The sequence below is a fragment of the Vanellus vanellus genome, assembly GCF_965231255.1.
Source record: "Vanellus vanellus genome assembly, chromosome: 2".
Classification (NCBI taxonomy): domain Eukaryota; kingdom Metazoa; phylum Chordata; class Aves; order Charadriiformes; family Charadriidae; genus Vanellus; species Vanellus vanellus.
The window spans coordinates 1,478,341-1,500,150 of record NC_138906.1 but is presented as its reverse complement, the minus strand read 5'-3'; the positions used below and the strand labels follow the sequence as shown (position 1 = coordinate 1,500,150).

General features: G+C 57.9%; 1 protein-coding gene across 2 annotated transcripts; it reads left to right on the top strand.

Moving 5' to 3' along the window:
- Nucleotides 1-4,957: 4,957 nt before the first annotated feature.
- Nucleotides 4,958-20,158, top strand: TBRG4 (transforming growth factor beta regulator 4). Of its 2 annotated transcripts, none has more exons than XM_082478982.1 (11): nt 4,958-4,977; nt 5,716-6,199; nt 9,923-10,240; nt 11,507-11,678; nt 12,789-12,946; nt 13,500-13,610; nt 15,221-15,365; nt 16,383-16,625; nt 17,351-17,462; nt 18,167-18,281; nt 19,972-20,158. In XM_082478982.1, the coding sequence occupies exons 2-11, from the start codon at nt 5,774-5,776 to the stop codon at nt 20,071-20,073; spliced, it is 1,902 nt and encodes a 633-aa protein (XP_082335108.1). In that variant the 5' UTR covers nt 4,958-4,977; nt 5,716-5,773; the 3' UTR covers nt 20,074-20,158. The 2 variants fall into 2 exon arrangements, with proteins under 2 accessions (XP_082335108.1, XP_082335109.1); XM_082478983.1 differs by having other exon boundaries at nt 4,964-4,982.
- The last annotated feature ends 1,652 nt before the right edge of the window (nt 20,159-21,810 follow it).

The window sequence follows — 21,810 nt, the reverse complement described above, 5'->3', positions numbered from 1 at the left end:
CCTGCCTCCTGTCACCCACCAGGGCCACGGAGCCCTTTTATGGGAGCTGCCCCGCTGTGCCGTCCTCCTCCTGAGCCACCAGGAAATTCCCAGTGGGACGAATCCGGCCAGGAGCCAAGTCCGTCCCCCTTCAGTCCCCAGGCCACTGGAGCGGCTGCCCCAGCCCTCCTCTGGGGCTCAGCAGAAAGGAGGCCACAGGGTTTGGGGTCTCCTTGACACAGGGGTCCCCATGGGAGGGGCCGAGGAGGGTGACAGGAGGGGCCAAGGGACCACGTGGCCGAGGAGGGTGACAGTGAGGACAAGGGGTGACATCAAGTCACGTTGTGGCCATGGAGGGTGCTGGTCCCAAAGGGTGCTGACCCAGGGCACCATAAGCCACCACGCCGGGGCAAGATGAACCCAAAGAGCTGACCCAGGTTTGATGGGGACATAGGGTGACACCATGTTGGGTGACACCACGTTGGGTTTCTTGCCCCCGTTCTCCCCCAGGGCTGGAAGCCACCCTGCCCCACAGCCGGGGCTTTCCAGCCCCCCTGGGGTGTTTTATGGCTGGGCGGAGCGGTTAAGACATCTGTCCCTCACGGTAAACAAGGTGGGTTTGACCAAACACCAGCCCTGGGAGCGGTCACCCTCTCCGAGGCCAAGCAGGAACCTCCAGGAGGACATCAAGGAACCCTACCCAGAAGATGACTCTCCGTTCAACCCCCATCTGCAGCACCACGCGCAGTGAGGGGAAGCCCAACCCAACAGGTTCAGAGCTCCTGGCCGGCGGAGACCATAAAGTACGTTCTCCCAGCAGCTTGTAAATCAAGCAGAGACAAGCGTGCCCAGGTCAGGGCTGGTGGGTGGCACCTGGGAAGTCCCCAGGGATGGATGCCATCAATCACAGACCCATAGGACAGCCTAGTTTGGCCCTGGGAAGATCCAGGTCCAACCTTCCATGAAGAAGGTACCCTAGGTGGGATTATCTCACTCCCTATCAAGGTTCATCTTGAGAACCTCCAGCGATGGAGACTCTACAATGTCCCCGGGGAGGTTCTTCCAGTGAACAACTGGTCTCCAACTGGTCTCACTGTACAACCTAAGTTGAGATGAAACCTCTCCCAGTACAACTTGTACCCTTGTCTTCTCCACGGGACTCCTTGAAAGCCTCCACCTTTTAAGCACTGGACTACTGTGATGAGGTCCCCCACAAACCTTCTCCTCTCCAGGGAGAAGAGATTCAACACCTTCAGTCTTTCCTTCTACAGCAGGTTCTCCAGCCCTTTCACCATTGTCCTGGTCCTCCTTGGGACCCTCTCCAGTCTGCCCATGTCCTTCTTGACTTGTGGAGACCAGAACTGGACACACCACTCCAGGGGTGGCCTGGAGGACGGCTTCCTGAGCCAGGCAACCAAGGAGTCAACAAGGAGAGGTGCTCTACTGGACCTCCCACTTACAAACAAGGATGAGCTGGTTGGAGATGAGAAGGCTGGGGGCAGCCTTGGCTGCAGTGACCATGGGATGGTGGACTTCAAGATCCTCAGAGGAGGGAGCTGGGTAAAAAGTAGGATCTCCACCCTGGATGCTTAAAGGGAGAAGAATATGGCCTCTTCAGGAACCTGCTTGGAAGAATCCCATGGGATACAGCCCTGGAGAGAAGCGAGGTCCAGAACTGGTTGATTTCCAAGGATCATCATCTCCAAGCCGAACGGGCCATCCTGACAGGCAGGGAGATGGCCAGAGCTCTGCCTAGAGCAAGGAGCTCCTGACTAAGCTCAAGGACTAGGGAGACATGTACAAGAGGTAGAAGCCAGGACAGATGACGCAGGAGGAAGATGCACACACTGCCCGAAGTGCAGTGTTGGGTTTGAGCAAGACAAAGGCCACCAGGGGTTGTACCCAACAAGATGGTGGTCAGGAGCCATCAGCATGGGCTGAAAATGGGCTCGATGGCCAGGCCCAGAGGGTGGTGATCGGCAGCACAAGGTCCAGATGGAGACTGGTCACTGGTGGTGTTCCCCAGAGATCCATACTGGGGCCAGAACTGCTTCACATCTTCATTAATGATCAGGATAATGGGGCAACAGTGCACCTGCAGCAGGTTTGCAGATGACACCAAACTGGGAGGAGTGGTTGATACACCAGAGGGTCGTGCTGCCATCCAGAGGGACCTCAACAGACTGGAGAGATGGGCCAGCAGGAACCTCGTGGGATTCTACAGGGCGAAGTGCCATGTCCTGCACCAAGGGAGGAACAACCCCAGGCACCAAGACATGCTGGGGGCCACCCAGCAGCTCATCAGAGAAGGCCCTGGGGGTCTTGGTGGACACCATGAGCCAACACAGGAACCGGTTGCTCAGAGGGGTTGTGGGGTCTCTGGTCCTGGAGATACGCAAAATTCAACTGGAGGAAGTGCTGGACAACCTGCTGCGGCTGAGCTGGCTCTCGGCAGTGTCCCTGCCAGCTCTTCCACGTTTCTTCAACTGGAGACAAGCTTTGGGGGATGACAAACTCCTTCCAAATTCGACAGTTCTTCCAAATTCCTTCCAAACACTTCAGTTCCTGCCAAACTCTTCACTTCCTTCCAAATTCTTCAATTCTTCCAAAGTCCTTCCAAAGTCTTCAGTTACACAGAAAATTAGCTTCAGGTGGGACACTCGGCACAGGCAGTCCTTGCCAAGCCTCCTGCCCCTCTGTGTCACATCACCAAGGTGGGCAAAGTCATCTGCCTTTTGACTGAGCCAAAATCCTTCTGTGTAGGGGCAATCCCAAGCACAAATCCAGGCTGGGCGGGGAATGGCTGGAGAGCAGCCCTGAGGAGAAGGACCTGGGGCTGCTGATTGATGAGAAGCTCAACAGGAGCCAGCAGTGTGTGATCGCAGCCCAGAAGGCCAACCGTATCCTGGGCTGCAGCAGAAGTGTGGCCAACAGGTCAAAGGAGGTGATTCTGCCCCTCTACTCCGCTCTCGTGAGACCCCCACCTGGAGTACTGCGTCCAGCTCTGGAGTCCCCAACATAAGAAGGACATGGGCCTGTTGGAGCGTGTCCAGAGGAGAGCCACGAGGATGATCCGAGGGCTGGAGCACCTCTCCTATGAGGAGAGGCTGAAAGAGTTGGGGCTGTTCAGCCTGGAGAGGAGAAGGCTCCGGGGAGATCTTATTGCGGCCTTCCAGTCCCTAAAGGGGCCTACAGGAGAGCCGGGGAGGGACTTTTTACTGGGGCATGTAGTGATAGGACGAGGGGGAATGGCTTTAAACTGGAAGAGGGCAGGTTCAGATTAAACGTTAGGAAGAAGTTTTTCACTTTGAGGGTGGTGAGGCACTGGAACAGGTTGCCCAGAGAGGTTGTTGAGGCCCCATCCCTGCAGGTGGTCAAGGCCAGGCTGGACGTGCCCTTGGGCAACCTGGTCTGGTGGGAGGTGTCCCTGTCTACGGCAGAGGGGTTGGAACTCGATCTTCAAGGTCCTTTCCAACCTAAACCATTCTATGATTCTATGGTATCAGAAGGGAACGTCCAGCTGAGCTGCAACCATGTCCCACGGGGAGACAGTGCCTGACACGAGTCCAAGCCCATGGGAGGGCACACCTCGTCCCCACAGGAAACTCTCTGCTCCGTTTTTGAAACAGAAAGGGAAAATTTGATGAATTTTACTCAGGGTAAACCCATGCTCTCACAGCTACAGCTGCACTTCGCAGGCCAACTCCCCACCACCGAGGGCAGTGCGTGTGTGTAAATAACACCCCCAAACCCAAACACAGAGGCCCTGAGCTGTGAGAAATACCCCGCTCATAAATCAAGAGTCTCTCGCTTTGTTTGACCACATCAAGATTGAGCTGCCCCTCCTCATTCCTGGCAACCCACATATTTATTTGTCTTTTATTCGTTCCCGCAGCCGGGCCCCAATCTCTGTTTGGATACTGTGATACAGCAGGAAACAAAACGCAGGGAGTGGGTGAGGCAGAACCCATCTAACCTCACTGCTGACAACCTCAGTAGGTAAAGGGAGGGCATGGCCGGTCCATCAGCCCTGGAGCAGCCCCACAGAGGGCCAACCCTGCCCCCAAGCAACCAGGCAGCCGAAGGCACCCAAGGGGAGGCTTTGAGGGGGAGCTGAGGAAGGAGGAGGGCCAGGGAAGTATGGCAGCAGGACATCACCAGGTCTCAGCCCCGGAGAGGAGCAGCCCTGACAGCATTTCCCACTCGCTGCCCCACAGCAAACCTGGCCTCCCCCTGCCCCCTATTCCCACAGCAGAGTCACAGAATCGCAGACTGGTGAGGGTTGGGACCCCTGGAGCTCCCCCAGTCCCACCCCCCGCCAGAGCAGGGGCACCTCCAGCAGTGGCACAGGACACCTCCAGGCAGGTTTGGAATGGCTCCAGAGTGGGAGACTCCCCCACCTCTCTGGGCAGCTGTGCCAGTGCTCTGCCACCCGCACAGCAAAGAAGTTCCTCCTCAGGTTTAGATGGAACTTCCTATGGTCAAGTTTGTGCCTGTTCCCTCTTGTCCTGTCACTGGGCACCACTGGAAAAAGACTGTTCCCATCCCCCTGGCACCCTCCCTTTAAGGATTTACAAGCGTTTATAAGATCCCCCTCAGCTTTTCCTCATCAGAAAGATGCTCCAGTGCCCTTATCATCTTCGTACCCCTTTGCTGGACCCTCTCCAGCAGTTCCCTGTCCTTCTTGAACTGAGTCGGCCCCGCTGCCTCACAAAATGGCGGCCTGGCGAGCGAGGCCGGGCCTAGCCTGACCCGCAGCCTCGGGTAAGGGCCTCCCGCCGCACTCCAGACCCAGCCGTGCCGCGGGGACGGCGGGAGGACAGCGGTTGGGTCACGGCGGTACATGGCGGGCTCCCTCTCCTCACCGCCGCCCGCGCCCCGGAAGTAGCGCGCGGCCCGCGCCGGCTCCTAAGCCAATAAGCGCTCGTCGCAGTGAGATGACGTCATGAGGCTGCGTCGGTGCGTGTCCGCTCCCGGCCCGGTGTGCGGCTGGGGCGGGTGAGGTCAGGCCCGGTGGCGGCGGGAGGGGGCGAGTATGGCCCGGGAACGGAGGGGAAGGGTCCGGGTTGGGGACAACCGGGCCCGGGGGCCTCTGAGGAGAAGAGCCCGGGGGCGGGGGGGCTCTGAGGGGAACCTGCCGGACCCGCGGCGGGGGACCAGGCCCAGAGCGGAAGACCAGGCCCAGGGGACTCTGAGGGGAATTATTCTGGGGAAGTGTGGGCCGGGTCCGGCGGGGAGTGAGGGGAATAGTCCCGGGGGAAGGGAAAGGCCATGGGGCTTTGAGAAGCGGAGGCTGGGAAGGGAAGGAGGGAGCCTAGGGAGGGTGGTGTGCGGAAACTGGGAGCAGCTGGGGGAAACTGGGAGCGGCTGGGGAGATGGGGCAGTGCCCTTGGAGGTGTGGGAAAGGCTCAGTCAGGACCCGAGAGGAGCTGAATGTGCTTCAAACCTGCTGCTAGCTGCTCTGGAGTGGCTGCGTGCTGCCTTGGAATGGCGTGATGGAGTTCGGCAGCCCCTGAGCAGGGCTGGAGGCAGGTTAGCCCCAGCAGGGAAGTACGTAGCCTCTTCCACAGCGCTGTTTTTCCAGTTGATCACCAGATAACTTTTATTGCCTCTTCACATCCAATATTGTGGGTTAAAACACTCCTTTTTCTCACAATCATTGCCAGAAGCTGGCTGCCTCCTACTTTTTATCTCTAAAATTCTCCCGCTCCTAATGAATTTCTTTTCCTTTCTTAGCGTTCCTGAAATGTGGCACTGACTGCCCCTGGCCTTTCTTCCCCCCACACCTTCCACCATGGCAGCTCGCTTGGTGCGACAGTGCTGCTGGCGGCACTTCGGTGCCTTCATCTCTACTCCCTCAGCAGTCCCGGCTTCTCTGCTGGTGCCGGCTGGGAAAGTGGTGATGGCGAGAGCTCTGCCTCAAGCATCTTTCACTTTATTTCATACTTCGAGCCCTGCCAGCTGGGCAGATGGGTTCTCAGTCAAAGAGGAGGTGGAGGACAGCAGAAATCCAGAGCACAAAGTCATTGGGGAACTAATTGAAACAGCCACAAGTCCTCAGGAACTCCTCCAGTTGAGCGAACTCCATGATCTTAACAGCAACCAAGCCTCTCTAATAATTACTCAACTTTCCTGGCTCGCAGCGGAAAAAAAACTGGAAACGAAGAGCCTTCTGCAAGATGAACGTTTCCAGCACCTCATCAGCATCACAGATTCCCAGGTAAGTTCCCTACTTGCCACAGAAGTGTTTTGGGGAAAGAATCCAAGGTGGAAAGCAACCAGTGCTCCTGGGATCGAACCAGTGTGACTGGCTGGAGCAGGCTGCTTGTTTAGGATTTATACTTTGCCTTTTCAAGTAAAAAATGAAGTTGAGAGGATCAGGAGGTGAAATGATCAGCTCTAGGCAGGACGCCTGGTTATTTCTGTCTAAAAGCGCTGCTTTTTGGACTGGAGACAAAATGTAGTGGAGGGATAATCCTCGTTACACGCTACCTTGCTCCTGCTTCCATGAATTTTCAGTTTTCTCAGTAAGATAAAGTTGTACCTTTTCCAGTTCGTGGCAAAGACGTGTCAGAGCCACGCAGCTGGAAAGCCTGTGAGTCCTGCCAAGAGCTGATGGTGCCTGCGGTGTCTCACCCAGACATCCTGGTAAATTCATCTGTGATTCTTCTCGCTGGTTCATAGCCCCAGAGAAGCCGCTAGAGATGGGGTCTCTGAAGGCAACTAGTGCACCATGCTCAGCATGTTGTGCTGTCAAACCTCAGCAGCCCCGTCACACTCAGCACCGTCTGCTGCGGCTGGAGCTGGCACAGCTGGCTGCTACAGAAATACCTGCAGTTCATGGGCCACATGTTGTGGGGTCCCAGGATGGTTTGGGTTGGAAGAAACCTTTGAAGACCGTCTAGTCCAGCTCCCCTGTCCTGGGCAGGGACACCATTAGACCAGATTGCTCAAAGGCCCGTCCAACCTGAGCTTGAACACCTCCAGGGATGGGGCAGCCACAGCTTCTCTGGGCAGCCTGGGCCAGGGGCTCACCACCCTCAGAGTGAAAAATTTCTTCCTAATATCTCATCTAAATTTCCCCTCTTTCAGTTTATAGCCATTGCCATTGTCCTGTCATAAAATCACAGAACCATTTAGGTTGGAAAAAAATCCTAAGATCATCGAGTCCAGCCGTTACCTCAGCACTGCCAAGCCCACCACTAACCCATGTCCCTCAGCACCACGGCTACACGGCTTTTAAATACCCCCAGGGATGGTGACTCCACCACTGCCTTGGGCATCCTCTGCCAGTGCTTCACAACCCTTTCGGTGAAGAAACTTTTCCTAATATCTGACCTAAACCTCCCCTGGCCCAACTTGAGGCCGTTTCCGCTTGTCCCATCGCCTGTTTCTTGGGAGAAGAGACCACCCCCTGCCTCGCTACCCCCTCCTTTCAGGGAGCTGTAGAGACTGAGAAGTTCTCCCCTCAGCCTTCTCTTCTCCAGGCTCCAGGACCCTCAGCTGCCCCTTGCAGGACTTGTGCTCCTGACCCCTCACCAGCTTTGTTGCCTTTCTTTGTCACTACAAGTCTTGGTAAAAAGTCCCTCTGGTCTTTCTTATAAGCCCCTTTATATATTGAAAGGACGTCAGATGGTCTCACTGGAGCCTTCTCTTCTCCAGAGAGGGGAGCACTGGGCCAGAATTCCCTCCCTTGCCCTGCTGGCCACACTGCTGGGGATGCAGCCCGGGATGCCAAGGGCTTTCTGGGCTGTCAGCGCACATTGCCGGCTCATGTCCCATTTTTCACCCACCAGTACCCCTAAGTCCTTCTCCACCAGGCAATTCTCAGTCCATCCATCCCCCAGTCTGTGCTGGTACTGGGGATTACCCCGACCTGTGAACTTGCCTTGTTGAACTTGATGAGGTTCCTGGCAGGGCTGTGGGGGTACAGGTGTTCTGCAGATGCTTCATATTTCTCCTGATTCCTAATCTCTGCTCCCTAAAACCTGTCTAAGGATAGCAGAGAGGTGGGATTTGTCCTGAGGGTGCCTGGTTAGCTCCATTGAGCTGAAACACTTCCTTATTGCTGTATTCGGAGTGAAAGCATCACTCCTGCTCATTTACGTGGTTCTGTGTTGCTGTCACTAGAGATCAAGGGGGTGCTCATGTCCCTGGGGACCCCTCAGTGGAGAAGGGGCGTCCCAGAACTGGCAGAGCCAAGCTGTCGCGCAGCATGAGCGATATGACAAGTGAGGCAGTGTGACCAAAGTGTAGGAAACTGCCAAGAGGGACATGGCTAGGGATTTTGAGATGTAAAGCAAGCAAACTCGCTGTAAACATGATTATCCTTCTCCAGCGAGCTGTTACTGCAGCTGCAGTCATAGATGACTGAATGTAAGAGGTCGTTGTGTAGATGCAAAGATGTTCTGATGCAAAAAAAAAAAAAAAATTAATCAGCTTGCAATGCCCTTGTGTCAATGAGCCAGAGATTTTGAACGGTAGATGAGGTGTGAGCCAGGACAGCATTGAGGGAAAGGGCTCTTAACAGGCTGTGAGACGAGTTTTGTACGCGTGAATGGGTGAGAAAGACAAGGGATCAGCCAGGGGAGCGATGTGGTTCTCCTCGTGACCTTCCCCATAACCTGGGGCAAATTATGAGCTCTGCTCCTTTTCCCAGCTGCATCCTGGTCTGTGATTTTTCAGACTTTAGCAGAGTAGCCTGGCAGCACGCAGGTCATTCTCGTGCCTGAGGTGCTGAACTGTGCCTGAGCAGTGCTTTAGGAATTTGCCATGCCGGTGGAAATGCTGAAGTTTGGACAGGCCAGAAAGTTAAAGCCTGTGGTCCCTCCTGCCTGAAATTCAACATCTCACGGCACTGCCTTGTTTGCCTCCTGCTCTCTCAGTCTGAGAAGCAACTCCTTGTTTCTGAAATTGTTTTGTAACATTGGGATGTTGTCACGCTGGCGAGGTGATGCTTTCTGAAGGGCCCATCAGTACTGACCTGCTAAGGATCGGGTTATTTTTTATAGAAATCAGGAGAGTGTTCAGACTGGAATTTCCTTTTAGTGCTGCACAGCAGCAGCAGAGCACAGCTGGAGAAGCTTGGGCTGGAAATTAAGAGGTGCCGGGCATTCCCTGTTAGACGCGGAAGATGAAATCTGGAAGACCGATTGCTGGTGGAAAATCACAAGCTCTGCCTCTCATCAGGGCTGCCAGTAGGAAATCATCTGGCGGTGGCCAGGCGGAGAAGTTCAGTGGGCAGAGTGCAAGTCCTGGTGCTCCCAGCAGCCAGTGGGATTTATGCCCAGTCTCCTTTCAGAGACATTAGAGAGAAATCAGAGCTTTTAGGATAAGTTTCATCTGACCTGAGGTGCTGAGGTGAGTCAGAGTCCCATGGCATTCCCCTGAGACCCTCAAGTTTCTGCCCCTGAATTATCAGACCTTCCCACCGCTCTTGGTTTCACCAGCCACACCACAAGGAAGCTTAATTGCCTCCGAAGAAGGGTAAAGTCTAGTTAACTATTTCACCCAGCTAGTAGCAAATCTGTATAACTTCCTTCTCTGAGGCAGAGAGAGTTCACCACCTATATGGCAACTCTGTAAACAACATGGAATTACCTCTTGAGGCTCATCCATGCCCCTGGGATCGGTGGATCGGTGTATCGCTTTGGCTTGTGGTACAGGCATTGAGGTTCCTCTTCCTCACTAGGGCGCTGGGTCGCTCCAGTCTGTCTCCGACTGTGCAGGCTAAGCCTGTGAGGAGGAGCAGAGGTCTCACGTCGTGTTGGGGGACAGCTGAATGTTCTCAGACTGAGGAGGACACTCTTGCCTCCCCCTCAATGCTGTGTAGCTCCTTCTGTAGAGGCAGAGCATTGCCTGGTGTGTTTGGTGTGACTGGCAATCGAGTACTCTCATGCTGTCTCTCATCGACAGCTTTTCCTTATTTCTCTCTGCCTCTCAGATTTCTCAGGTGTGGAATAACACCTTGGTGAACCTCCTGAAGAGCCTCTACTCCCTGGGGATGGACAGCAACAGGAGGGAGATGCAGTCAGTGGAGCAGGAGGTGTTGTGGCGGCTGCGGCGCCTCACCTTCAGGCAGCTCACCTCCCTGGCGGAGTTCCTGGCAATCAGGCAGGGGAAGGAGAGCAAGCTGCTGAGCGAAGTCATCAAGAAGCTGGAGCTGCGTTGGACGGAGCTCGAGGGCACCCGAACCGTGGTGACACTGATGGCCAAGGTCGGGCACGTCTCCCCAGCTCTGATGGACCGGCTGGAGGACAAGGTACAAGCTTGGGCTCTCCTTTCTGCCTCGGTTCCCTTCAAACAGGCCATCTCCGACAGGTGACAGCAGTGGGGAGGGGAAAACCTCATCCCCTTCAGCCCGTCCTATATGGGAACACTAATTCCACACAGGCTGTGCTCTTTGCTGCTCCAGAGCACTTCGGTGTGCGCTTACAAGTTGCTGTTAAGCAGCTTCCCGTGCATGAGTTCTTCTAAGAGGGGTTTCCATCTGAGGAGCCACGTAGACAGGGAAGCTTGCACTCGCCAGCCCCTTCCCAATCTATACTGGTGCAAGTGTGTGACTCGCACTGGTCTGCGCTGCTGGAAGGTGGGCTGAGCTGATGCATTTTACTTTGCAGCTGCAGCAGGTTCAGAGAGAACACGCTCAAATTGCCTTAGCTCTGCTGGCAAGTGGTAACTTACAGAGCCAGCATAACACAGCTGCCAAAAACATCATCCTTTGCTTCTCTGTACAAGCCAGGCTGGGAGGGGAGCTGGAACAAGGAGTGTCCGTACTGTCGTCACCTTCTGGCTGCCTCTGGGCACCCGTCATCGTCAAAGGGGGCAGGTCTGTCCCCTCCAGGGCTCAGCGGGTCCCCGTTTGCTGTCGCTCGCAGGAGCAGGAAAATGTCCTTTGGGTCGGAGCCACTGCAGGAGCCCTGACTGCAGCTGCGTCAAATTCAGTCCTCGTCCAGCCAGTGCTGGGGACTGGCCAAACAGCTGCCACAGCAATATCTGTAGCTCATTAGCCCCACCGTCCTGCTCCCTTGACCCTGGGGATAAATAAATGCTACAGACACCAGCGTATGACAAGGCAGAACGCTGTAGCTGGATCTAACTGGGTTGTCAGCTTATGCAGAGCCCAAACTAATGATGTTGGGTTAGTGTCCTGCAAACGAAGCAGAAATTACAGTGGAAAGCAGGGTGCTGATCCAGCAGAAGGTGCCTTTCCTCTGTTGGTCTTTGCCCAACAGCATGATACAGTGCCTGGACACAACAGGAGCAGACACTGAGGTCCTGCTGGCTGAGGGAGGCTGAGGGAGAGGACGAGGGTCTGCTTCCCCTCACCCTCCTTCCATGTGAGCCATTACGCTCACTCCCGGCTGCTCAGCCTCGCTGCGTGCTAAACACTCACCAGTTCCAGTCCCTGTCACCCTCAGAGGGGCTCATCCGGTAGCAAGTGCGCGTCCCACTCCAAATAAAGCCTGTATCTGCGCCTTGCTTTGTGCTTTCCCTTTACATCCCCGCTTAAAACGTATCTTGGCAGGCTCTGGAGCTTGCTGAACAGTTCAACCCTGATGACATCCGGAAAATAACGCTGGCTTTAGCCTACCAGAACCGGCGCTGCGTGCCTCTGCTCCGAGCCTTGTCCTACCACCTGATCCAGAAGCACCCTGAGCTCAGCCTCAACGTTCTGATGGACCTAATCTTTGCCTATGGTAAGTGGCTTGGTTGTATTTGGATCTGCTTAGCTGATTTTGGGCTCTCAAGTGAGGATTTGGTGGTGTTGCTGCCATGGTGTTGAGGCCAGATGAAGGAGAAGGGCTGGCAGGGTATGTTCAGCTGGACCTGGCATACCAGCCAGCGCAGCCAGGTAGCTTCCAGCTCCAAGCACAGGCAGAGTGAGCCCAGGTATGCCACTTGAAGCCATTCCCCCTTGTCCTATCACTACATGCCCTTGTAAAAAGTCCTTCCCCAGCTCTCCCAGAGTCCATTTAGGGACTGGAAGGGACTCTAAGATCTCCCCGGAGCCTTCTCTTCTCTAGGCTGAACAGCCCCTACTCTCTAAGCCTGGCAAAGGGCAGGAAGCTGTATGGTATATACAGGCCTGGATCATATGCAGAGATTGGACCAGGTAATCCAGCAGTTCCCCAGCCTTAAAACCTACAAAGTGGACATCTCCAAGGGCTAGACGTTGTCTGGGAGCAAGACTGGCTCTTGCAGGCTCTGGCAGCACTGTAGCCGCTGCGACGGGGAGGCTCTTGGCCGGGACGCTGGCATGCTGCACCGTTCTCTTTGGTGCTTGTAGCTGCTGCATGGTTGTATCAGGATGTTTTGAACCTGTCGTTGCTGCTGCAGCCGGTCTTGGACCCTCCCTGTGCCCTTCTCAGGGGGACTGTCCCCTCCTGGCTGGTCCACGCTGACCCTCCAGGGTTTGGTGCTGCCGGCTGCTGATCATTGCTCACTTATTCCTCAGGTCAGCGTGTGGTTCCCGGTAGTCTTAGCGAGTTCAGGGCTCTTCTGGCCGGACCAGGGTCTGTAGCTGGAGATGCTGGGGCTAAAATTTGCTACCAGGACTGGGTGGAGGCTGGAGCCATGAGTTGGCGCCAGGATTGAGAGCTGGTGGGTGTGGTAGGACGCGGCAGAGACTTGGTTTGGCTAAAAAGGATGGGGCCAAACCAACTGGGGGAGGCAATATCGCTGTCCGAGCTTCCTCTGCTCCTGATGAACAGCTTCACGCTTTCCCTTGTGCCGCCACGGCCTGTCCAGGCACGGCTTCTGTACCAGCTCCTTGTAAGTGGCTGCCACTTTCTCTTTGCTCCTTTAAGGAAAACTGAATTTCCACCAGCCCCAGGTCTTCCAGAAGATAGCCACCGACCTGCACCCCCATGTTTCCACGATGACGCCCGTCGAGGTGACGCGCTGCATCAGATCCTTTGCCCTCCTCAAGTGGCTCAGCCTGCCGCTGTTTGAGGCCATTGCCCAGGTGAGGAGGGGGCTTGGGGGTGGTAAGGAAGCCACCCTCTGGCCACCAGTATGACTGGTGACCCACTCCAGTTCCCAGGAGGTGGGAGCAGTTTCCCCCCACCTCTCCAGAGATGCTCCCTGGGATGTGGTCACTGTTTTCCCTACGCAGCCATCAGCTGTAATCGAGTCTGACAGGACTCGCTGTTCATCTTCCACTAAAGTCAGCACTGGGAATCCGTGCTGAGCTGGGGCCGGTCTCGGCTCTGTCTGAGCCTCCGTTCCCGAGTGCCAGTGCTGCTTCTCTCCCCATGCACCTTCCCAGCTCTGCCCCAGTTTATGTGCCTGCACTTTTGCGTCTGTACCAGGCAAGTAGGAATGTTGCAGAGCTTTGCTTCCACTCACAGTGGAAGCCAGTATGAAATCCCAAGGAAGCGCCAGAAGATCTTGCACTCATGTTTTCCCATCTTGCCACGGGGTCGGATGCGTCCTTGCCTGATGTTTTCAATCTTTTCCTGACTGTACTTATGTAGGATAGACCTAAACCTCTGTTTTTGTCCCCTGTAATCTTCCAGTATGCCCTGGACAACACCAAGCAGCTGTCGGTCACCCATCTGTGCAATATCATCCTGTCTTTTGCTCGCCTGAATTTCCAGCCCAGTGGAAACGAGGACTTCTTCAACATGGTAACCTTCCTCCTCTCCCCTTTTCATCGACCTTCCTTCTCTCCCCATCTTCCATCAACCTTCCTCCCTCCCTAGTCAGCGGGAAGGCTGCAGGTCTCCTTCTAGCACATCCCCGTGTGAAAGTGGGTGTCGGGTGGCTCGAATGAGCTGTAAACGGTGTGAGAAATGGGAAGGGGGTGCCCAGAGCTCAGGCCAGGCTTAAAAACCCACACTGCGCTCCCCTGGCTGTGTGCAGGACGATAGCTGAACCAGTTAGTCCATGACCGGCTCGAGTCCCCCGCAGGCTCACTTTTCCACCAGATGCAAGCAGCCACGTGGGTGTTTGCGTGTCCTCCTGAACTCTGATTGCTGTAATTAACGCTTTATAATGAGGGCATAGGTGTTGACGGTTGCACGTCAGTTCCTGGCAGAGCTGTGTGGCTCTCCTAGCTGAGCCAAGCACGCACTCTGGTCGCGCCGAGGCTGCTCCCCCAGCTCCGAGGAGCTGTCGAGAAGGATAGAGGCTGCCACAGGCAGACGTGGTCGCTGTCTTCCTGCCTGAAGGGGAAGGTTGCCACATCCCAGGGTGAGGAGACGTGACCGGCTGGAACGGCCGAGTGGAGGGAGTTTAGCAAGAGGCTGGCAGGAGGTGTGCACGGGGCAGGCGCTGTCCTTGGCATCCTCCTGCCTTCCCCGGCTCATGGAGGTGGCCAAGCTGGCCTCTGAAGCGGAGGAGGAAGTCACCTTAACCTCCCTGGGGACAGATTTATGCTGACGATTTCCAGAGGAGCTGCATTGTCACTGAGTAAGAGGGCATTCGCCAAGCACCTGGCAGAGGGAGCGTGGCCTGCCCAGCCATACTCGTGCGCAGCTGAGAAGGAAGAGGACCCAGCTATGGGTGTTTCTAATCAGCGGGACCCTGCGTCCCACCCACCACCTCACGGCCAAACCAGTCTGGGGAGCAGGGGGTCTCCCTGGGACAGGGAGAAGGGCAAGGTGTGGAAGTATCATCCAGGGCTCTGGGCTCCCTCCCTCCTGCAGAACACCCGTACCCCGCCAGCATGAACTGCGGTCACCACAAAGGGGGATTTTGTAGCAAGTGAAAAACTACTCGTTTGTGAGGCTTTGCAGAAAAGTCCTCCAGGTTTAACAGGAGAAACCCCTGTGGGGTGCAGAGCTCCAGGCTCTTGCTGTGATTCCTGGACAGACATCCTGACACCACCGATACAGTCTCCGACCCCTCCAGCTCCATTTATGGCAGGGTTTAGTTGCAGATCCTGAAGAGGTTATGGCCCCCCAGCCATCCCTTTTCTGAGCGCTGCCCTCATGGCAAGGCTGGCTGCAGTGGTGCGTTACCCCTGGCTGCTGGGCTTTCTGCTGACCCCCTGCAGCGATGCAGAATCCTGGGCCAGAAAACCGCAGCTCATGAGCTGCAAGGGTCACGTTAGAGCTATCTTGAAATCTCCCCTCTGCAAATAACCCGGGGGAGAATTGCTGCTGTAGAGGAGACAACGCACGTCGGCTGCACCGTAACGCCTCGGGGATCTGTCGAGCTGCCAGGTCTGCGTGTTGACTGCAGGATTGAGGCATCAGCAGTGCTGAGCTGAGCTGTTGGTTTCCCCTCTCTGCAGGTCCATGAGGCGCTCCAGGGCCAGCTGGACAAACTGGAGCCTCACGTGCTGACCGACCTGGTGTGGTCGCTCTGCGTGCTGCAGCAGGCCAAGGCTCCCTACCTGCAGCGAGTGCTGGCGCCCGACTTCCACGCTCAGATCCGAGGTGAGGTGGGCGTCTCTGCCGGGAGATGGGGACCGAGAACCTCAGACCTGGGGCAGGGAGTGAGCATACCGAGCCTGGTTCGTCTAAATTTGAGTTAACGGGTTGTTAATGTAACCAGGAGGGAATCGATCTCACTGGGAGTGGCTGTAATGGATCCCCCCGCAGCTCTGTGCAGGGTATGTGAGCGAGGGGAGCGCAGGGCAGCAGCACGAGGAGAGTTGGGCTGGTGAGACGGCCACCAGCTCCTGCAGCCCCCTTGGGCTGTGGGTTTGTGCCTGTGTGCGATGGGGGAAGAAGACAGTGATGGCCATCCTCCTCCGTGCCATCTTACTCATGCCTTCCTTGCTCATTCCCTGTTCTCCCACCTTCCTCTCCCGATCCTGCCCACTGTCTGCTCTTCTGCCTGCCCAGCCCGAAGCTGAACGTGTTATACGGCTGAAGCGATGCCTGTGGGGTCGTCCCCAACCGTGTCGTGGAAACCACGTGCCCTAAGGCACAGCTTGCTTCTCTGCTCCGGCACTGCCTGTGTGCTTCCTCCAAGACCTCGAGAAGAGACAGGAGGGCTTGGTATTTCCCAACGAAATGGTGACTGCTGGGGCGGCGCAGCCTTGTCAAATTCAGTCCCTGCCGTCCTCCGTGGCGAGGACTGGCCAGCCAGCTGCCACAGCAACTTCTGTAGTCAGTGAGCCTCGTGTCCCCTCCTGTGGGACCCCGGGGACAGAATCACACCACAGACATTGGGCTCCGACAGGGCTGTCCCTACTGAACAAGGGCGCTGTTTGGCTTGGCCAGCTCGCGGTGGCTTCCTGCGAGTGCCCGGAGCAAGGCCAGGAACCCTGGCAGTTGGCTGTTGGTGATCTGTGTCTCCATGCCAGCAGGCAGGGACCCATCACAGGGGGATCAGAACCAGGAATCCCAATTGGACAGGCTACACAGGCCACCAGATGAAGAGCCAGACCCTGCTGTGGGCCGAGGCTTTAGGATGTGTCTCTAGCTCTGCTTCTCTCGTCCTGCCAGGCGATCAGTCCCTCAAGGCTCAGAATTTACGGCTGAAGCTCAAACACATCAATGCTGCTGCCAAGCTGGAAAGCCCTGGCTACCGGGGGCCGTTCCTGACGGTGGAGATACTGAACACCGCGGAGCCAGCAGGAGAGAAGGTCACCCTGATGCAGAGCAGCCTGCGGGAGGCGTTGGCGGGGGTGCTGGGGAGCCCGGACAACGGGCGCTTCGATGTACGCACCGTCTACGGCTGGCACATCGGTGAGTGCGTCCTCTCCCCACCTCTGCGGGGAGCAGCGGGACTCCATCGGGCTTTGCCTGGTGGAGGGAGTTGAACTTGAGGGCTTGTACAGCTACCAGGCTTTATCCCTCCTCATTCTTCAGCCTCACACCCTTCTGCTTCCTCATCGCAGCTGCCCTCTCTTGTTCCCGACTCCTCCCACAACTTGGCTCTGAAGGCAGAGCCCAGGGCACGGATGTGGGAGGAAAACCCTTCTCCTGCAGCCAAGCGGCGCTGAGGCCGGTGAAAGGCTTCCGGCTCTGCCCTCCCTTCCCCTGCCGCCCTCCCGGCTCTCACTGCCCACCCCAGGCTCCCCCAGCTCCCCACTCTCCTGCAGCCCTGTCAAATTCGATCCCTGCCTCTTCCGTGGCGGGGACCGGCCAACCGGCTGCCACAGCAGCTTCCGTAGTCCGTGTGAGCCCCTCATCCCTTTCCTGTGGGACACTGGGGGATAAAATCACGCCACGGACACATCTTCTGTCCGAGGAGGTGCTTGGGAAGCAGACCCTGCCCTTCAGTGGCACGAAGAGGATGCTGTACCCCGGCTGCGTCTGCAGAGCTGCTCCGCGGTTCCAGCAAGGATGGGGTTTTTTGGGAAGGGAGCAGCGGGACTTTGCGTGCTCTGCATCACCAGCCTCAGGGGAGATGGTGTGAGCAGCATCCAGGCGGGTCTCAGGAGTCCTTGTGTTCCTTCCTCTCCGTGCAGATGCCGAGATGGTGGTGAACAGGGAAAATAAACCTCTCCCTGTGAAGGACTTCGCTGCTCCCCATCTGCTCCACTCGGAAGGGACAAAGCCGCTGCCGCCGGGTGCCAGGAGGTGGGTCTGGGCTCAGCTGTGTCCCGCCATCCGGGCAGGAGCTCATGGGGAGAGGAAGGGGGAAGGCTCTGCCTTTGTAGTGTTGAGGATCCGTGGGCTCCATGCCTCCCAGTTGCTGGTGGCTCACGGCAGAGCCGCAGGGGCTGCCAGCGTGCCAAGGACGCCGTGCCCAGCTGCATCCCCCCTCATTTGGGAGCAGGAGGGGGTGGGCACAGGACAGAAATCGGGGTAGGGCTGTGCCAGCCCCCCCCGGGGTAACATTTTGGAGCCAGGGGTTGCTTTGACCAGCCAACCTGGTGGAGGCACAGCAGGGGAAGGGGCTGGACGCCGGTCCTGGCAATGGTTTTCTCTCCAAATAGAGCCCCTGCAGTGGTGCCCGGCTCTCTGCAGGGCTCTGGGGACTGAGCTGCCTCCTTCCTGCCTGGAAAAGGCAGCGTCGCCCCACTCAGCTTGCTGCCAGGCCTGGGCTGTGGATCAATTACGCTTGAGCTGCTGTCCTGGTACTTCTCTGACAGCTCAGAAGCAGGATAACAGCTCCAGCAGGACAAATCTGCGTCCTGCTGGCCCGGGGCAACCGGCAGAGCCGGAGCAGGCCCTTCTGCCACGGCTCCCTTTGGGATCTGGGCGCTGCTGCCAGCTCCGCTTGGGCTTCACGTGCTCAGCCTCGCATCTCACGGCCTCCCGTTCCCCTGTGCACCTCCCAGGGTCGCCTTCCTCCGGTGGGAGTTCCCCAACTTCAGCAACAGAAGCAAGGACCTGCTGGGCCGCTATGTCATGGCCCGTCGCCACGTCCAGGCAGCCGGCTTCCTCGTGGTGGATGTGAGTAGCTGCAAGGAAGAGAAGGGGCTCTTAATTCCGTGGAAATAGAGAAGCAGACACCTTTTTTGGGGGGATACCAGCTTCCTTCTCGCTCCCCGCACCTTCCTGATGGCCCCGGGTCCTGTTCAGCAGGGCAGAGCCCCCGGTCAGCCCCAAGAACTCCTCGGTACCCGCAGCCCCATGCGGGGTGACCCGGCAGGTCACCTGCCTCCCTACCCACGCTGGGATTAGCCGCCGTGATCCTCTCCGGGCCACCTGTTTGGCAGCCCGAAGGTAGCCGGGAGGGGATCGGTAATCAAGGAGGACAGCAGACAAGGTCTTAAGGCGCTGATCCCCTGCGTCGGAGCCCTGCGCTCCAGCGGGGTCATGCATTATTTAGCTTCCTGGAGGTAATTATAGCTCTCCTGGCCGGCAGCGAGCCCTGCTCTCCCGCAGGTCGCTCTGGGGGAGGAGGGTTGGTGGCTCGGCGTGCTGCCTGCGCAGGCAGGGAGCCGTCCCTCTGCCCCATGCCCTGCGGAGCCCAGGCTCAGCACCGACCGTCCTGCCCGAGCTGCCTACCGGCAGCGTGGCTCCTTCGGGGCTGGAGGGCCACGTGTCACCCCAGAGCAGTGTCATTGTCACCCTGCGGTGGTCTCCCAAGCCTGTCCCTCCCTCCCCTGCGAGGACCCTGAGCTTCAGCGCTTCCCCAGCCTCCTCCCCCCAGCTCCCTGCGCCTGCTGCCGCGCTTTGAGGCTGATGCGAAGTGAAGTTTGAGGTTCACCGACAGTGGTTTTTTCCCCAGTCGCTTGCGTAATTCCCCCTCCCCTGCGCTGGCTGGGGAGGCTCCGGGTAGGGAGGGGGACGGGAGGAGAAGGAGGAAGAGGAGGAGGGAAGTATTGCTTCTCGCAGCTTCAGCCTTGCCTACTAAATATAGAGGTAGGGGTGGGTGGTGGGATCCCCCCCAAACAAGGCTGCTCCCTCGTTCAGGCTGGCGGAGGCACTGCCGAGGAACCAGCAGCTCAACTCCGGTGTTGGCAACGTAGCTGGAGCCGGCAGCCACCAGCCAGAGAGCAAGTGCCGGGCTCCTCGCCCTCCTCCTGCCTGCAAATTCCCTCCGAACAAACATTTCATCTGCCTCGTGCCAGGCTGGGGCTGCTGGGGAGGAGGATGGGATGGGGATGGGCCACCAGCAGGGCCGTGAAGCCCTGCACGTCCTCTGAGTCTCACGTGAAAAATAAAGCAGGTTTTTGGTGCTCGGTGACATCCCCGGGACTGTCACGGTGGAGGCACTGCCCGGAATCCTCCCCCGCCAAGGGGAAAAGGGTGTTTGGTCCAACACGGCTCCTGGTGCTTCGTGCCGTCCCGGCTGCTCACAGAAGCCCCGTTGTTCAGCGGTGGTGACGCGGGCTAATTTGGGGACAGTCCTGAATTGTCTGCGTTTCGGTCCTTTGGGTGCCGATGTGCCACCGCTGGGTGGGAGCGAAGGGTGCCATCCCCCGCAGCCTCGTCAAATTCAGTGCCCGCCTCTGCCGTGGTGGGGACCGGCCCAAGGGCTGCCACAGCGACATCTGTGCTCCACAGGCCCCGTGTCCCTGGCATGGGACATCGGGGATCAAGAGAGGTTACGGACACTCCTCGGGGGGTACGTAGGAGTACGTTTTGGCATCTCCGGGCTCTGATGGCATCTCCTTCTCCCTCCCCAACGCCGCAGGTTCCCCACTACGAGTTCCTGGACCTGAAGCTGGAGCGGCAGCGGACATCCTACCTCAAAGATAAGCTCAACAAGGCCATGGCCAAAGAGATGGCGAGCTAACCGCGCGCCGCTCTGCCCGGCCTCTCCGGCAACAACGTCCAGCTGTGTGAAAAACCTGTTTGAATAAACCCACCACTGTATAGTGCCGCGGTTTGGGGTGCCGGTTGGCGTCTGTGCCAGTTGGCGTCTGTGCCGGTTGGCGTGCGACTTTGCGTCTCCCTGGGGAGGGAGACGGCTTCACGCCGATGCTCAGTGGGACCCCGTTGGCCACAGCCACGGCTCAGCTCCCCGAGGAAGCCGCCTTGAGCCAGGGTTTAGGATTAAGATCTATCCTGGCCTCTCTTATTCCCATCTTATTAGCGGGGGCTTTGTCGCCGGTGCCAGAGGGGAGGGAGTTGTGCCGCTTCCACTGGGAGCAGTGGGACCCACAGCGGGCACGGGAGAGCCCCAGTGCCTTGGGGGGCTCTTACTGGGAAGGGTTTGATCCTGCCCTGTGTCATGCCGGCCCTGAGCACCCCCCAGTACTCCTACACTCCCCCTTCTTGCCCCATGTACACCCTGTCCCCTGTGTCCCACAGGGCACGTGTAGCCGGCCTGGTGGGGGGACAAGGTGGGTTAGGAAAACCTTCCATGCCGTGACGCACCAGAGCCGGCTGCCAGGAAGGGCTTTGGGGACGGATTAGCGGCCATCTGGCCAGGGGAACACTACTGGTCCTCGCCACGTCCCTTCCAGCCCTCTGGCTGGGGGGGCACAGCCTGCTTCTCCCCCCCCCCCCCCAATCTGTGCCCTTCTCCCGGTGCTTTGCTGGGAGGAGGCTGCGGCGGTGCCGGAGTTACCGGCAGCTGCTGAGTCACGGCTCGGGGCTGCTCCTGGCACCGGCGTCACGGCGTGGCCGGCCTCGGCGCCAGCCTCGCTCCGTGCCCAGGGTGGCAGCCAGTCCCCCTGCCATGCCGGGTGCCAGCGCTGCTCTGTGCCCGGCACCGGGCACCAACACCCCTCCATGCTCTTGGGCTGTGCCTCAGTTTCCCCCCCAGTGTCCTTTGGTGGGCGCTCCCCCTTCCCATGGCACAGGGAGGAGTCACCGGGGGGTTTGGGGACCCCGATAGGGGTACCCAGTTCCTCCTTGGCATCTCCTTCCCTCCTCCCAAGGAGCCATCTCTGTCTGTCCGTCCATCCAGTGTCCCCCCACCGGGTAACCCCCCCCCCCCCCCATCCGTGTTGCCAGGGAACCATCCTCATCCTCCTCCCCATCACCACGGAGACAAGAGGAGGAGAAGAGCCGTTCCCATGGCAACCACGCAGGCACCCATCCTGCCTCCCCAGTGGTACCCAGCCCTGGGGACACACAGGATGGGGTGGGGGGAGACACCCAGGATCGTCCCCCCGTACATCTGGCATCACACACACAGAGCCACTTTTAGGGGGGCTCAGGACACAGCTGGATGCTCAAGCCCCTGGTTTTTTTTGGAGAAGGGGGGGGCAAAATCCCACCTCCATCCCCTTTCTCATCAATCCTGGGAAAACTGAGGCTGAGGGGGAAACGGAGGCTGGGGGACACCCCCCCCCCCTTGCCCTACACTCCCCCCCCTCGTCACCTCCCTTTCATCGGAGCTGATGCAAGCAGCAGCGTCGGGGTGGGCCCTTCCCTCCCCTCCCAGCGCCGCAGTGCCTGGCACACACCCCGCGCCGGAGAGATTAAATAAAAAATAAATAAATAAATAAATAACCAGACGAGAAAGAAAAGGCAGGAGGGGAGGAAAAAAAAAAAAAAAGAAGAAAAGACGGGGGGAAAAAAA

Bases quoted from the DNA above. Each gene is read 5' to 3' on its own strand.
- TBRG4 (XM_082478982.1), top strand. From the start codon at position 5,774: ATGGCAGCTCGCTTGGTGCGACAGTGCTGCTGGCGGCACTTCGGTGCC. The intron at 11,679-12,788 runs GTAAGTGGCTTG...TGCTCCTTTAAG, and splicing joins GGACCTAATCTTTGCCTATG to GAAAACTGAATTTCCACCAG. The intron at 17,463-18,166 runs GTGGGTCTGGGC...TGCACCTCCCAG, and splicing joins CTGCCGCCGGGTGCCAGGAG to GGTCGCCTTCCTCCGGTGGG.